The sequence below is a fragment of the Rana temporaria genome, chromosome 1 (assembly GCF_905171775.1).
Source record: "Rana temporaria chromosome 1, aRanTem1.1, whole genome shotgun sequence".
Lineage (NCBI taxonomy): Eukaryota > Metazoa > Chordata > Amphibia > Anura > Ranidae > Rana > Rana temporaria.
Genome location: NC_053489.1, coordinates 204,349,790 through 204,364,459, shown reverse-complemented (window position 1 = coordinate 204,364,459; position 14,670 = coordinate 204,349,790). Strand labels below are relative to the sequence as shown.

The 14,670-nt window shown below is 41.2% G+C and overlaps 1 protein-coding gene across 3 annotated transcripts in view; it reads left to right on the top strand.

Annotated features, from left to right (window-relative positions):
- Positions 1 to 8,587, top strand: part of ZDHHC8 (zinc finger DHHC-type palmitoyltransferase 8) — a 133,802-nt gene extending 125,215 nt beyond the window's left edge. For all 3 annotated transcript variants that reach the window (XM_040347835.1, XM_040347831.1, XM_040347830.1), the window contains exon 11: positions 6,558 to 8,587. In XM_040347835.1, the coding sequence (XP_040203769.1) occupies positions 6,558 to 6,738 (181 nt within the window). In that variant the 3' untranslated portion in view covers positions 6,739 to 8,587. The remainder of the gene's footprint in view (positions 1 to 6,557) is intronic.
- Positions 8,588 to 14,670: the final 6,083 nt, after the last annotated feature.

Below are 14,670 nucleotides of genomic sequence, written 5' to 3'. Positions count from 1 at the left end.
AGCGAGCAGTGGCCCTCGCGGTCCAATACCTCGAGAAGTTCGGCTGGGTCCTAAATCGAGAAAAGTCAGCTTTCCTGCCCACAAGGCAGTTGGAATATCTCGGCATGAGATTAGACACAGAACAACAAAGAGTGTTTCTACCTCTGAGGAAGGTCAAAGCCATCAAGGAATTAATCCTACTGGTTCTAAGCAAAAAGGGAACCGACTATTCGCCTATGTATGAGGTTACTAGGCAAGATGGTGGCCACATTCGAGGCGGTACCATACGCCCAGAGTCACACTCGCATCCTGCAGGCAGCCATCCTGTCAGCATGGAGCAGAAGGCCACAGGCCTTGGATATCCCGTTGCCGCTCTCATCAAGAGTCCGACAAAGTCTGTGTTGGTGGTTAGACCCTCAGAACCTACTGAAGGGGAGATCTTTCAGCCCAGTGGCTTGGAAGATAGTGACCACAGATGCCAGCCTGACAGGCTGGGGAGCAATTTTGGATGGTTGCACTCGCCAAGGTACTTGGGCAAAGCTAGAGGAGCAGTTGCCCATCAACATCTTGGAGCTCAGAGCTGCTCGACTAGCCCTCAGGGCTTGGACGTCAAAATTGCAGGGGTTCCCGGTGAGAATTCAATCAGACAATGCCACGGCCGTGGCATACATAAATCACCAAGGGGGAACCAGGAGTCAAGCCGCTCAGAGAGAGGTGAGCTTGATTCTCCTATGGGCAGAGGCTCATGTGCCCTGCATATCGGCAATATTCATTCCCGGAGTGGACAACTTTCAGGCGGACTTCTTAAGCCGCCAGACTCTATGGCCGGGGGAATGGTCTCTGCATCCACAAATCTTTCAAGCACTCTGCCAAGGATGGGGAGTGCCGGACGTGGATGTCATGGCATCGAGACTCAACAAGAAGCTAGACAGGTTCATGTCCCGCTCAAGGGATCCGATGGCCTGCGGAACCGATGCGCTGGTTTGCCCTTGGCATCAGTTCAAACTTCTTTATGCGTTTCCCCCGCTTCAGTTACTACCCCGCCTGCTGCGCAGGATCAGGGTGGAGCACATACCAGTCATCCTGGTAGCTCCAGCATGGCCCAGAAGGGCATGGTACTCACTAATCTTAAGGATGGTAGTGGGAGACCCTTGGACTCTTCCTCTACGGCCAGACCTGCTATCGCAAGGTCCGATCCTCCACCCTGCCTTACGGCATCTAAATTTGACGGCCTGGAAGCTGAATCCCTGATTCTCAGGGGTAGAGGTCTGTCTCAGAAAGTAATCTCTACCCTAATCAGAGCCAGGAAACCGGTCTCTAGGGTGATTTATTACAGGGTCTGGAAGGCCTATGTAGGCTGGTGTGAGTCCAAGCTATGGCTTCCTCGCAAATTCACCATTGATAGAGTTTTAAGTTTTCTCCAGCTAGGAGTGGATAAAGGATTGGCATTAAGCACAATCAAAGGACAGATTTCTGCTCTGTCAGTGTGGTTTCAGCGGCCGCTGGCCACCCACTCGCTGGTTAAGACCTTCCTTCAAGGGGTCTTACGTATTAAACCTCCAGTTAAATCCCCGCTTTGCCCGTGGGATTTAAACCTTGTTCTGTCAAGTTTACAGAAACAACTGTTTGAGCCGTTGGCTGAAATTCCTTTGGTTTTACTGACAAGGAAGTTAGTATTTTTGGTCGCCATAGTTTCCGCAAGAAGAGTATCGGAACTGGCAGCCTTATCCTGTAAGGAACCATATCTTATTTTACATAAGGACAAGGTCGTTCTCCGCCCTCATCCTTCCTTCCTACCGAAGGTTATATCCAGTTTTCATTTGAACCAGGATTTGGTATTACCATCCTTCTTCCCTAAACCTACTTCCAGAAAGGAAGGGTTGCTGCATACCTTGGATATCGTCAGGGCCATGAAGGCCTATCTTAAAGCTACAAAGAAGATCCGGAAAACGGATGTGCTGTTCATATTACCGGATGGGCCCAAGAAGGGGCAGGCAGCTGCAAGGTCCACCATTTCTAGGTGGATTAAGCAATTAATCACTCAGGCCTACGGCTTGAAAGGGTTGCCTCCCCCAGTATCATTAAAGGCTCATTCTACTAGGGCCATGGGCGCCTCCTGGGCAGCACACCACCAAATCTCTATGGCTCAAGTTTGCAAGGCGGCAACCTGGTCTTCTGTCCACACGTTTACAAAATTCTACCAGTTGGACGTAAGAAGGAATTCTGATACAGCCTTTGGGCAGGCAGTGCTGCAGGCTGCAGTTTGAGACCCTCGGATTCCGGGGGCTCCTCTTTTTTGAGTTAAATTTAAAATTTAAGATTATTTTTCTCAACTAAGTTGGATTTATTATGATTTGAGTATTTCTCTAAATTAAATCCTTTTGTCTTGGAGATGTTCTCCCTCCCCTCATTGTAAGCATTGCTTTGGGACATCCCATATAGTAATGAATGCCGCTCTGTGTCCCGTGATGTAACGATAAAGAAAAAGAGATTTTTAATACAGCTTACCTGTAAAATCTTTTTCTTGGAGTACATCACGGGACACAGGGCTCCCACCCCTCTTTTGAGGACCATTTTGGGAGGCATACTGCTTGCTACAAAACTGAGGTACTCCTCCTATGGGAGGGGGTTATATAGGGAGGGGCATTTCCTGTTTGAGATTGCCAGTGTCCATCACCTGAAGGTACTCCATATAACCCATATAGTAATGAATGCCGCTCTGTGTCCCGTGATGTACTCCAAGAAAAAGATTTTACAGGTAAGCTGTATTAAAAATCTCTTTTTATTCACTTGACATCCGTAGTCAGTATATACACAGCCTGGACTTCACGTGGATGCAGCTTCAGCAGGGATACCATTCTTTTTCAGACGTCTCCTCCTCCTGTTTTTTTTTTTGTTTTTTTTCAGTAAAAGCGATCTTGGTGGCTATAGAGCCACCTGATCACTTCTTTGGTACTGAGAAGGTGCCAGTCCAATCCAATTGAGCTAGTGTTGGGTGAAAGCAAAGCAATCTTCAAGTGCAACATATTTGTAGGAAATTTAGCAACAATGTTTGGAAGCACTTTCTAAACAATATTTGGTCTAACTGAAGAAATACTTCTATGATTTTGTATCATCATTAAAAAAAAAATGGCTACTTTGATTTCAGGCTATCCATTTTTATTTAAATGTTTTTGCTCTAGGCTTTTATTTCAGAGTACATTGGGACATTAAACTGTACATTTCAATAAAAAAAGCAATTTTTTTTGGCTGGTGTGTGTGTGTATAGTATAATATTATATATATATATATATATATATATATATATATATATATATATATATATATATATATATATATACACACAGCGCAGCATTACCCCCTTTTTTTTAACTTTTTTTTTAAGTATGATATGTTATTTAAAAAAATAAGAATAAATGAGGGTTTACAATGACTTTTAAGACTAATTTTAGGTTTCTGTTGGGTTCCATAAGAACTTTAGTAAAATAGAGTTTAGCGAGTTTAGGGGTTTTGGTACAACGCAGAGATCCAAGATGGCATATGTGGGCCTAGCCCCACATGCCTTCACACTGCCATCATAAAGTCCCAGGCAACACGATCAAAGGCCTTCTCTGTATCAGTGGAGAGGAGAAAGCCTTCAATGTCTCTAGTTCTTGCCACATGAATTAGGAGGAGGGCTTTGGTCACGTTGTCTTTGGCTTCTCTACCAGGCCAATGAGCTCCCGAAGAAGTGGTCCTAATCGTAGAGCGAGGATTTTAACATCCAGGTTTAACAGGGATATGGGACAATAACTGGCACAATCAATGGGATCTTTACCTATTTTTGGTATCACCGCAATCACTGTAGTTTGGAGATCCCTTTACATCACCTACAGTGGATATAAAAAGTCTACACATCCCTGTTAAAATGTCAAGTTTCTGTGATGTAAAAAAATGAGACAGCTAAATAATTTCAGAACTTTTTCCACCTTTTAGGCTGCTTTCACACTAAAAGCCCCCAGGCATCAGCGGCAAAAATAGCTGTGTTTTACCGTAATTTTTGTGGCGCCTTTCGGATGCTAGCGGATGAAAAATGGTTAAAACTGCCGGCAAAGCGGCGTTATAGCAGCGCTTTGCTAGCGTTTCGATGCCGCTGCGCATTGATTTCAATGGGCAGGGACGCTTTAGGAGCGGTGAGTTTACCGCTCCTAATGTGCTCCAAAGAAGCTGCTGGCAGGACTTTTTCTGACTCCCTGCCAGTGCACCGCTCCAGTGTGAAAGCCCTCAGGCTTTCACACTGGAGTGATTGGAGCCGCTCTTTCAGGGCGCTTTGCAGGCGCTATTTTTAGCGCTATAGCGCTTGCAAAGCACCTCTGTGTGAAAGGGGTCATAATGTAACCTATAAACTGTACAACTCCGTTGAACAACAAACTGAAATCTTTTAGGTGGAGGGAAGTTAAAATAAAGAAATTAAATAATATGGTTGCATAAGTGTGCACACCCTTAAACTAATACTTTGTTGAAGCACCTTTTGATTTTGTACAGCACTCAGTCTTTTTGGGTACGAGTCTATCAGCATCTTACATCTTGACTTGGCAATATTTGCCTACTGTTCTTTGCAAAAACCCTCCAAATCTGTCAGATTGCGAGGGCATCTCCTGTGCACAGCCCTCTTCAGATCACCCCATAGATTTTCAATCATATTTAGGTCTGGGCTCTGGCTGGGCCATTCCAAAACTTTAATCTTCTGGTGAAGCCATTCCTCTGTTGATTTTCGATGTATGGTTTGGGTCGTTGTCATGCTAAAAGTTGAAGTACCTATTCATGTTCCGCTTTCTTGCAGAAGCTTGAAGGTTTTGTGCCAATATGGAGGCTTAAGATGTGTTTTTGCAACATTTAGCTGGGCTTAGATGTTTTTCTTCATAAGAAAAGGCTTCTGACTTGCCACTTTACCCCATAGCCCAGACATATGAAGAATACAGGATATTGTCACATGTACCACACAGCCAGTACTTTCCACATATTCCTGCAGCCTCTTTTAACCACTTGACGGCCAGGCAGTGGTTCAGTTATCCTGACTGGGCGTCACATGGGGCTGTGCATTGCGGCGATCGGTGGTGTCAGTCTGACACACTGCTACACCGATCTCGGTAAAGAGCCTCTGACAGAGGAATGCAGTGCATTCATTTCTATGCACTGCAGCTCATCTGCTGTGCCTAAAAAACAGAGATATATGCGGCTGCGGAGCGATGCAGAAATATGCAAATGTATTACAGTTTCCCGCACTCCTCGGAGTGTGAACTGGGCACACAGAAAGCCATTGTACAGAAACATGCAGCTCTCTGTACAAGTGTGAACCAGCCCTGGGTGACGTTTCTCTACCCCTTTAGTACTATATCATGGAACACCACAGCATGCCAATCTATAAATTCTGTTTTTACTTGCAAACTTTGTTCATCTATGCCACAATTTTGATTTAAAACTTTGGTCAGCTGAATATACCCTGTCCTACCTTGGAGCATAAAGGAGCACTGGAATATGTAGATGGAGGATGAAGAATGCAATGTGTTTTTAGTGAACTGCACCCTCTAGCCATGATCGACTTCTCCTTCAACACATCCCCTGTATGTGACTCCTGCATTGCTTCCTCTCCTAAAATTCCACAATCTCTGCCACCCCCCTCTCCCTTTTGACCTTGGATAAGCTCCCAATCTATCTACTCAATCTGTGTATCTCAATTAGGTTTGTACTCTTGCCCCTTCACCTAAATAATGTTTAGCTCCCTCCCTGCCCTCTCATCGGCCCATGAACAGCCCCTGCTCTGCATTCTCTCCTAGTTGGCTGCAATTAGCTGTCCCTTCCCTCTCTACTTCACGCCTCTACAAGGGCCAGGTCTTGCTTGACCTCTTCTCATCCCTGTCCATGATTGGCTCCCACTGTGCTTGCATACCCCCAGCAACAATCCTCTTTGTCTTGGCCCTCACCTCCTCGGGTCATGCACAGACACCACCTTCCTATTTTACCTGTGTATGACCCGATTCCTCTTTCTCCTCGCTTTGTCCGGTTGTTTTTCAGCCCATGCCCTACTTCCTTCTGTTTTCTTTTTTTAAAGCTAATCAGTCCGCCACTACTCCTCTCTCCACTCCATCTTTTAGTGTGATCAGTTTCTCATGCGTTTCGCTTTCTTGTCCCCACTTGGTTGCTATTTTGCCTTCTCTTGCATCCACCCCTGGTCCACAATCGGTTGTTAGTCTTCCTACTTTTCTGTCATCCACAGTTCATGAGCAGCTGCAGCTCGTGTGTGTGTGTGTCTTTCTTCCTCCATGTCTTCACTTCCCTGATTCACTATTGACAGATGTTTTTTTCTGCCCACCATAATAGATGAATCAAGTTGGCACACTTGACCAAATAATGGGCGTCCGGCTAAAATATTGTACGATTTTAGATAGTGGTGCATACCTTTGTCTAATGAAATAGTCAGAGGCCAAAAACATTTTACATGACCAGACACGTTTGCTAATAAATATGAATGTAAATCCTTGTAAAGGTTTTTTCCTTATTTGAATAAATACTATTTAGTATTCTTCTCTTCTCTCTAGGGAGGACCTAAAGATGCCTCATAGTAAGATAAATGGACAGCCAAAGGGATTATCAAGGCCTGAGTGTCGGCTGGGATCCACGTCCAGCTCACAAAGCACCAACGCAGTGAGTCCTTCCAGGCATTCTAGTGTTAAGAAGGTAACAGGAGTTGGAGGCACTACATATGAAATATCCGTGTAGCACTTGACATGCCTGAAGGTGATGAACTAATAATCTACAAGGCATATTTTCTGACCGTTCCGAAGACTTAAACGAAGGAGAGAATTCTTAAACGGTCAATGGGAGCTTTAAATATGACTGATGAAGGACCTCGGATTATGAAAACAATGGTTATTAAAAAGAAGACTGGTCATATTCGGAGGAAAAAAAGAAAAATTAAGCCATTGTACGTGTGTCTGTCCAACAAACACAGAAGAAATGTTTTAAACTTGTGATGTGAGACGTGTGGGACAACTGTTTTCTTTTTTTTTATTTCAAGTTATTTTCATTTTTTTTTTCTGATTTTCAGAGTGAGAATAACATTCATGAAAGATTTCCTAAGATCTATGAATCCAGACAAAAAAACTGCCCGAGTGTTCTGTTCATTCTTCACATATTGACCATGGTGAAAATAACTGTGTGTATGAATGCATGTGCTTGAAAATCTGTTATTTCAGGGGATTATGCAGTACAATATACTGTTTTGTTGTGGAAGGATGACTCAAAAAGCAGCAGAATAGTGTGCACTCAATTTTCATCCATTTTGAAGCCTGTTGCGGTAGGGTGTGGATGGCATCAGTCTTGCTTTCTGGTTTTCTTCACCCTACAGCATCCTGTGCTTGCAGTAACTGTATATCTTTAAGACCTCTATAGGAAAAAAACAGGTGATAAGAGTGGCAGGCTAACAGAACGAAGTGCTGCATCAGTGCGTGGGACAGAAGGATCATTGTAATGCAGCCACAGGTGAGAATAATTATTACATCACAGTGCTAAACCGCCATTGGTAGTGCTTCCTTTAAATGATTCTAACCACAGGCACCTATTGGCAGTAGCCATTTTGAGGGTAAATTAGTAATCGGATGGTATCATGTTACTACTTCCTGCATTCAGAGGCTGACTGCTAAATTATCCCATAATACTGCTTTGTCTGTTTTTATACAACCTGTCCACCCAAAAAATAAAAGCTTTGGTAAATGATTATTTACAGATAGTTTATATGGTTTACCCATGTCATGTATTGCCAGTAACGCGGGTTTCATTTGTATATTTAAGTATTAGAGCAAGAAAATACAACACAAACAATCTGTGAAACTGCAGTATATTTTTTTTATCCAGGAGCAGTTTGTAACTTTTACATTTTATTTTATATATGAACTCTTGCAAACATGTTATTTTGTGTGAGTGCGTGTATGTGCATAGTGTGTTTGTTTTTTTTTTTTTTGCTCCGTTGCCGTGGTACATCAGTGTTATAATACATGCAGATGTTATCCTGCCTTAACCATTGCCTCTGAAACGAGGGGTAAAGCAACGTGGTGCTGTGCCACTCCTAATTTTCGTAGTGGGATGCTCCTCTACTTGCCAATGTAGTGAATCAAATTCTTGATAAGTCCGAGCAACACTCAAAGATCGTTACCAAATTGCTATTTATCAAGGAGATTTACAGGAACAGTTGTTACTTCCAAGTAACAGAGGATGAAGAAGTTGAAGTGCAAACAGAAGTAAAAATATGCTGAAACACAATTTAGAGTCAAAGTACCATTTGGAAAGAGAAGTCCTCCATTTCCGATCTATAAAAAAAAATCCTAATAAACTATTTATGAACTATGGCATTGAGCAGAAATCATATTTGTTATATTTACTCTTTTTTAAAAAAAAACAAAACATTTTAATGTATGCCATGTGTCCCTACCAACATGGATCTTATAAAATATGTTCTTTTTTTATTTATTTTTATTTTTATTTTTTTCTAAAAGGTTAGGGCTTCATCAGGGTAATATTACCCTTCCTTGCGCAAATAAATGGAGCTATAGCACATAGCCGCAAGTAAGCATTAATGTCTGTTTTTTTCCTGGCTCAGGTTATCAAATGAAAACTGAGACTTGGTTATTATGCTTTGCTTCAGTTTTTTTTTCCCTTCTGTTTTACATGACCTTTTTCCTAATTTATTTTAATGAAGGAAATATTGTGTATTTACTATGTTTGTCTTATCACAATGAAATTGGACTATTTTAAGGTAGACTAGTAAATAATAATAAAAAAAATTGGAAAAGAGTTGTCACAATTTTTGTTGGTAGCTCATATTTTATTTTCAGGCTGTTGCCTAAAAAAAAAAAAAAAAAATCTTGATTCAGCCTAAATATATGGGCCTTTTTTTTTTTTTATCACCACCCTGCAGTTTGCAGCAGACTGTATTAAACTGCAAATATGTTGGGTAAACGCACAGACACTTTCTAATCAATGTTTTCACTAAGCTTTTTATGCAGATTATTGAATGGATGGGGTAGGTGTGGAACAGAGAATGGTGCTGCTAAGGAACGACTTGCAATTTAAATAAAGACTATCTGGGGGTGCATACATAGTGGTAAGTAGTACTTTTTCTTTTTTTTTTTTTTTTTTTGTCTGAACCCAATCTGGCTACAAGTCCCACTGTGGTTTATTTTTTTAAGAATCACAGTACCCTTCTCTTATACCAGTATTAGATATTTACGTGTACAAACCTTAGGAGAATTCTGTACTATAGAGAAAACTAAAAGTCTGCTAAGGGTCCTAGAAACTAGTCGCATGAGGACTTAGACAGTGGATTGGGTAGTTCAGACCACATAGATAAGGATGATGTGCTTGTTTCTCCCTGAACCAAAGTCTTTTTTCCCCCCAAATGTAGTATTAAAGACTTTATAAGTGCAAAACACAGTAAGATAAAGTGTCTTATATTGTAAAAATCATACTTTTAATTCATTAGAAAATAGATAACTGTTGCAGTGCCCAGTTCCCAGTAAATGGCTATGTTATATTTTGGTGTTCATTACAAGTCTCCAATCTGAGGCCCCCTTCACTTTTCTTAGGCCGTTGCTGTGCTATATTACGCATTTCAATAAGGTAGCCCATTCATTATGAATGGGCTGCCAAGTCACGAACCTGGCTCAAAAAATCTGAAATTACCCACCCTGTGAGTTGCAGTAATGGTGTAATGGGTTGCCATTTTAATTTAATAACGCTGCATTGCACCAACGATGGTGTATTGGCACCAGTTACTGCAATGTGCTGCTGTAAAGATGGGGGGGGGGGAGAAACTTACGCAAACTTGTTAGGATAAAAGTATGAAAAACGTAATTAGTAACTTGTTAAGCTGCAAGTTTCATTATGCCTATATTTCCTAGAAGGGTTAGTTCACCATTTACAATTTTTCTGTAATGGTGAACAGACACTTGACCCACCCCCACCCCGGCATTTATCTCCAGGGTTGCCAAGCTGCGGGGGCAACTGGCCCAGCGGTCCAGGGATTTGAAATCCCCACTTTTCTCCATCAGCGCTACTAGGAAGGACAAGAGCAATTCTGATTGGTCAGTGCCATCACTGTGAGGAACGCTGACTAATCAGAATAGATCTGGTCCATGCCGGATGCGATTCACAGAAGAGCATGAATTGCTGGACTGGCTGTGGGAGCTCAGACATCTTGGCAGCCCTGGTAGTAAATACAGTGGGTGGTAGGGTGGTGGAGAGGGTGTTCTGTGTTGGTTAACCTTTTATATTTTTTTCAGTAACACACAAACCCTTGGAGACTCTGACTTGCTTGTTTAGGGCAATGACACTAAGGATAGCCATACATGCATAGATTTTTCTAGACAGACTGCTTGAATACAAAAACTGTCAGGATGCAGTCATTGTTTGGCCAACATCTTTCCACTTGGCTCCTTCCATTTTTTTTTTTTTTTTGAGCCAAGTATGGCCAGCTTTTTTATTTTCTAAATAGGTTCCTTTAAGCTAGTGCATTGTTGGTTCACTTACCTTTTTCTCCGATTTCCCTTCTAAATGTTTTTTTTTTTTTTTGTCTGAATTTATCACTTCCTGTTTCTCCTCAGTAAACTTCACACCATCATCCGAGCGGTAGTTAGTCAGCCAGAACAGCTTACTGAGGAGGAACAGGAAGTGAGAAATTCAGACAAAGAAAACAAAGAAAAAAAATAATTTAGAAGAGAAATGGAAGGAAAAGGTAAGTGAACCAACAATGCACTAGCTTAAAGGAACCTATGAAAACCTATGAAGAGAACCCATGAACATAAAAAACGAACCTTTACAACCCCTTTAAGTAGTAAAAGATGGAGGTGACTGCAATGAGGCTTTTAGCTTCAAGCCAACAGAAGCAGATAAGATATTTCTATGTTGACAGTTTCTCTTTTAAATTACTCCTTGGTAAAAAAAAAAAAAAAAAACTTGTATTTACTGCAATGTATATGCATTCAATATTCCTACTTTTTGTTATTTAAAGCTGAAGTTCATTTTTTTTTTTTTTTTTTGCTATAATGCATGAGGGAATGAAGGGTGTCCAATGTCCTGCTGGCTGCTTCTTATTGTAGAAATCCTCCCTATCACTGATGTCAGATCTTCCTTGGAGCTTCTGGCACTGCATGGGTTAAGAGCTGTGGTTGCAAAAGTCTCTCAACGCCTACCCTCCTAGATAAACGATAGGGTTCCCTCCTCTACTCACAGAATGTGTTGCATTCTGTAAAATCAATACAAAGCATTTTCTAAATGGATGAGGGGGTGGTTGGTGTTGGGAAGCTTTCACAGACACTGTTCTTAACCCATGCAGCACCAGAAGTTCAGAGCTTCTACAATAAGAAGCAGTCAGCAAGAAATGTAGGACACTCTTCATGAGAGGCAAGTTATGTCTCTGGTGCAGTATACCAAGGAAAAAACTAAGCTTCAGCTTTAAACACTGTATAGAGACTAGATATATTTACTTTTCATAGCCTTTGAATAATTACTGTAGATTTACCTTTCCTATTTGCAATAAGGTCCATGTAAAGTCTCACCATGGATCTATGTTTTAGCATTTCTACCTCTTCCTGCTGCTAGCAACTTTATACACACACCAGACCATTATTGCGATGCCTAAACTTCCTGTTTTCATTTCATACATTCTAGTGAACATCATAACTACACTGGTCTTACACTGACCTGTGCTATAAATATTGACCACACCACTAAATTTTGACTAGCGGAATAAAGCCAAACTTTTAAAACAATTTGGAAATCTTAGGCCGGCCTTACACAGTTCAAATTTCAGCAGGTTCAGCATGAACCAACCAAGATTTAAACCGTTAATGGGCAGGCTGAATGTACCTATATGATCACCTTTGGTACAACCAGCCTGCGGGATTATTTTACAATTATGGCTAGAGGCTGCTTCTGGGGAGGGGCAGACATTTGCTCGGCTGGAGGGATTTCCTGTCGACACTGTCCGTGTTGATGGGGGAATCGTGCAAATTTCTTTCCTGCAACCTGCGGTTGCAGAAAAGTAATTTGCACCGTGTATAGCCAGCCTTAGTTTGAGGGGTTTATTTGTGAAGCAGCAGTGCAGCAAACACTAGCAACCAATCAGTTTTCATAAGTTTATAAAGTGAATTTAGGTTCGCTTAAATTCTTGCCAGAGCCGGTATAGTTCTCTCCAGAAGCCCTTTACACTAGGGATGTCTAATAAACAGATAATGAAGTTGATTTGCTAAAGGCAAATACACTGTGCACTGCAAGTGCACTTGCTCCAGAGCTTGGTAAATGAGGTAAAGCTTCACTTTGCAAAGAATACCCAATAACATACAAGGAAAATAAAAACATGCCTTGTTTGTAAATGATTGAATGATAGAAATCAGCAGTGTCCCCTTGGATCTAGAGCAGCGCACAGTATATTTGCCTTTAGTAAATTGACCTCAATGACTGTAGTTGCTTAAATCACTCTTGGCCCTGGCCTAATCACTGGTGCCTCACTATTGGTCACTGAGGCTATCCGTCATGAGGATAGACGAGTAGGGGTGGATGAAGTGCAACTTCAGAAACTGAATACTTGCATATTAAATGTCCCTGGACAGCAACCTGATGCAGACAAGACCCAAATGGCATATTAAACCGCCATAAATGCAAACCTATATTTCTACATTTGCAGGCAAATTTGAGAAAACCCCATTATATGATGTGTTCCTATTCAAAAAGCATGCATCATTTTTATATATTTTTTTCATTACCTTGGATGTTTCTCAGCAGAAGGTGTCATGCCTGACTGCAAATTTTTTTGATCGATGTCAGAGTGAGTCTGTCCTCAGTCTGTCTTCATTAACATGCATACAGACAGGGTTAAAGAGGACAAACACACAACCCAGCCCCTCATAAACAAAGAGAACTATGTAGGTTTTCTCCATGCTACAAGGGTCCATAATAGAGCATCTAAAATACATCAGCTAGAATTTTTTTATATTTTCGTTAAGTTATGCTATTTGAATAGGGACGTGTTACAAAAATAAAGTAGGTGTTACCCCAATATGACTGCAAAAGTGGAAATACACTTTAAAATGTAAGTAATTGTAAAGGCTTTTTTTTTTTTTTTTTTTTAACAAACGTGTCATATTTACCAGCTCTGTGCACAAGAGAAGCTGCTTACTATGGTGGCACGAGTTCTGTGTATGTCTGTTGACGCAACCAGTGTGGCTTGGCGCTGCTCCCTGCTTTCAGGCTCAGGTAAGTATAAGGAGGAGTTAAGGGAAGAGCTGCACAAAAAAAGATTTTATACCTTTATTGCAGAGAATGCATTAAGGTTAAAAAAAAAAACTGATGCCTTTACAACCACTTTAAGCCTAGATTCAGACTAGTGCGATGCGGAAACCAGCGTGTTCCTGCATCGCTTCTCTCCCGCAGACAGTTCACACTGCAAACTACTGTGGGTGTCAATACAATGTTAATAACACCCCCAGAACGGTTCACAGATTGCAGTGTGAACTGTGGATTCGTACAGGAATCGGATTGCATGGGTGAGAACATGTGTGGGGGGGAAAGAAGTCCCTGCACCAAACTGTATGGCTGAACTCTTAATGCTCAGACATCGCATATGAACAGCACCTACAGTGCAGGTGCGAATCACATGCGATGTCTGAGATTGCTATAATGTGAACCTAGGCTAACGCAGATTTGCTTTAGGCCCCTTTCATTTGGCGTTCAGTCTGTCTATTTTTCATTCATCTGTTGGGTGAGGAAAAGGGCAGCAATGCATTCCTAATGGCAGACGTATGTAAATAGATGTCCATTTACAACAGTTTTTCATTTGTTTAGGTCTGTTTTTCTAACCAAACAAGTCTGCATTTTTGTTCCATTTAAAAAACTAAAGTGGACAAAAAATGGATATAAACTGATGTAAATGGAGTCCGTTTTTTTTCTTGGCAAGAATGTGACTGAGCAGATGATGCACGTGTGAAAGTGGCCTAAGGTAAATCGGAAACCATTGCTAATTGGCTAATATTACTGCATTTTATGCATTTTTCTTTGATCTACTACACAATTTGGCCTAACTAATGAGGCCATGAAAAGTCGTCTGCAGTAGCTCATGGCAACCAGTGAATAAACAACTTTTTTTTTCTGATGGGAGAAAGGAATCATTTCAGCATCTTTAGGAGTCCTTTCATTGAATCTGCTTTAAAGTGAACGTTTCATGCTGATCTTTAATCTTGATTATGCATTGTCTGACATTGAGCTAGTTTGTAACAGCCGAGGTCAGAACTACTGACCGATGTTATTGTCCTAGGTCAATGACTCCGAGTAACTTGAACAGCATAGCAGGCCTTTAGCATCTTCTAAAATAAGTCCACAGTGGCATTTTCTACATTTCTTTCAGGACTGATTGAATCCACATTATCCTGTAGGTATTTTACACCTACACAAGGTGCAATCATTTCATTAGGTTTTCTGGAAAAATGCAATGTATCCCTTCATTGTTGTTGAGAGTGTATTGATAGTGTAGTAATTGTATATAAATTATCACACAGCTCTGTAATGGTGAAAACACACCACACTTTATACAATACAATCAATATTTATAACTGTCACGCGTTCCTAATATTACTTATGTAAACTGGTTCAAGATGTTGGCTC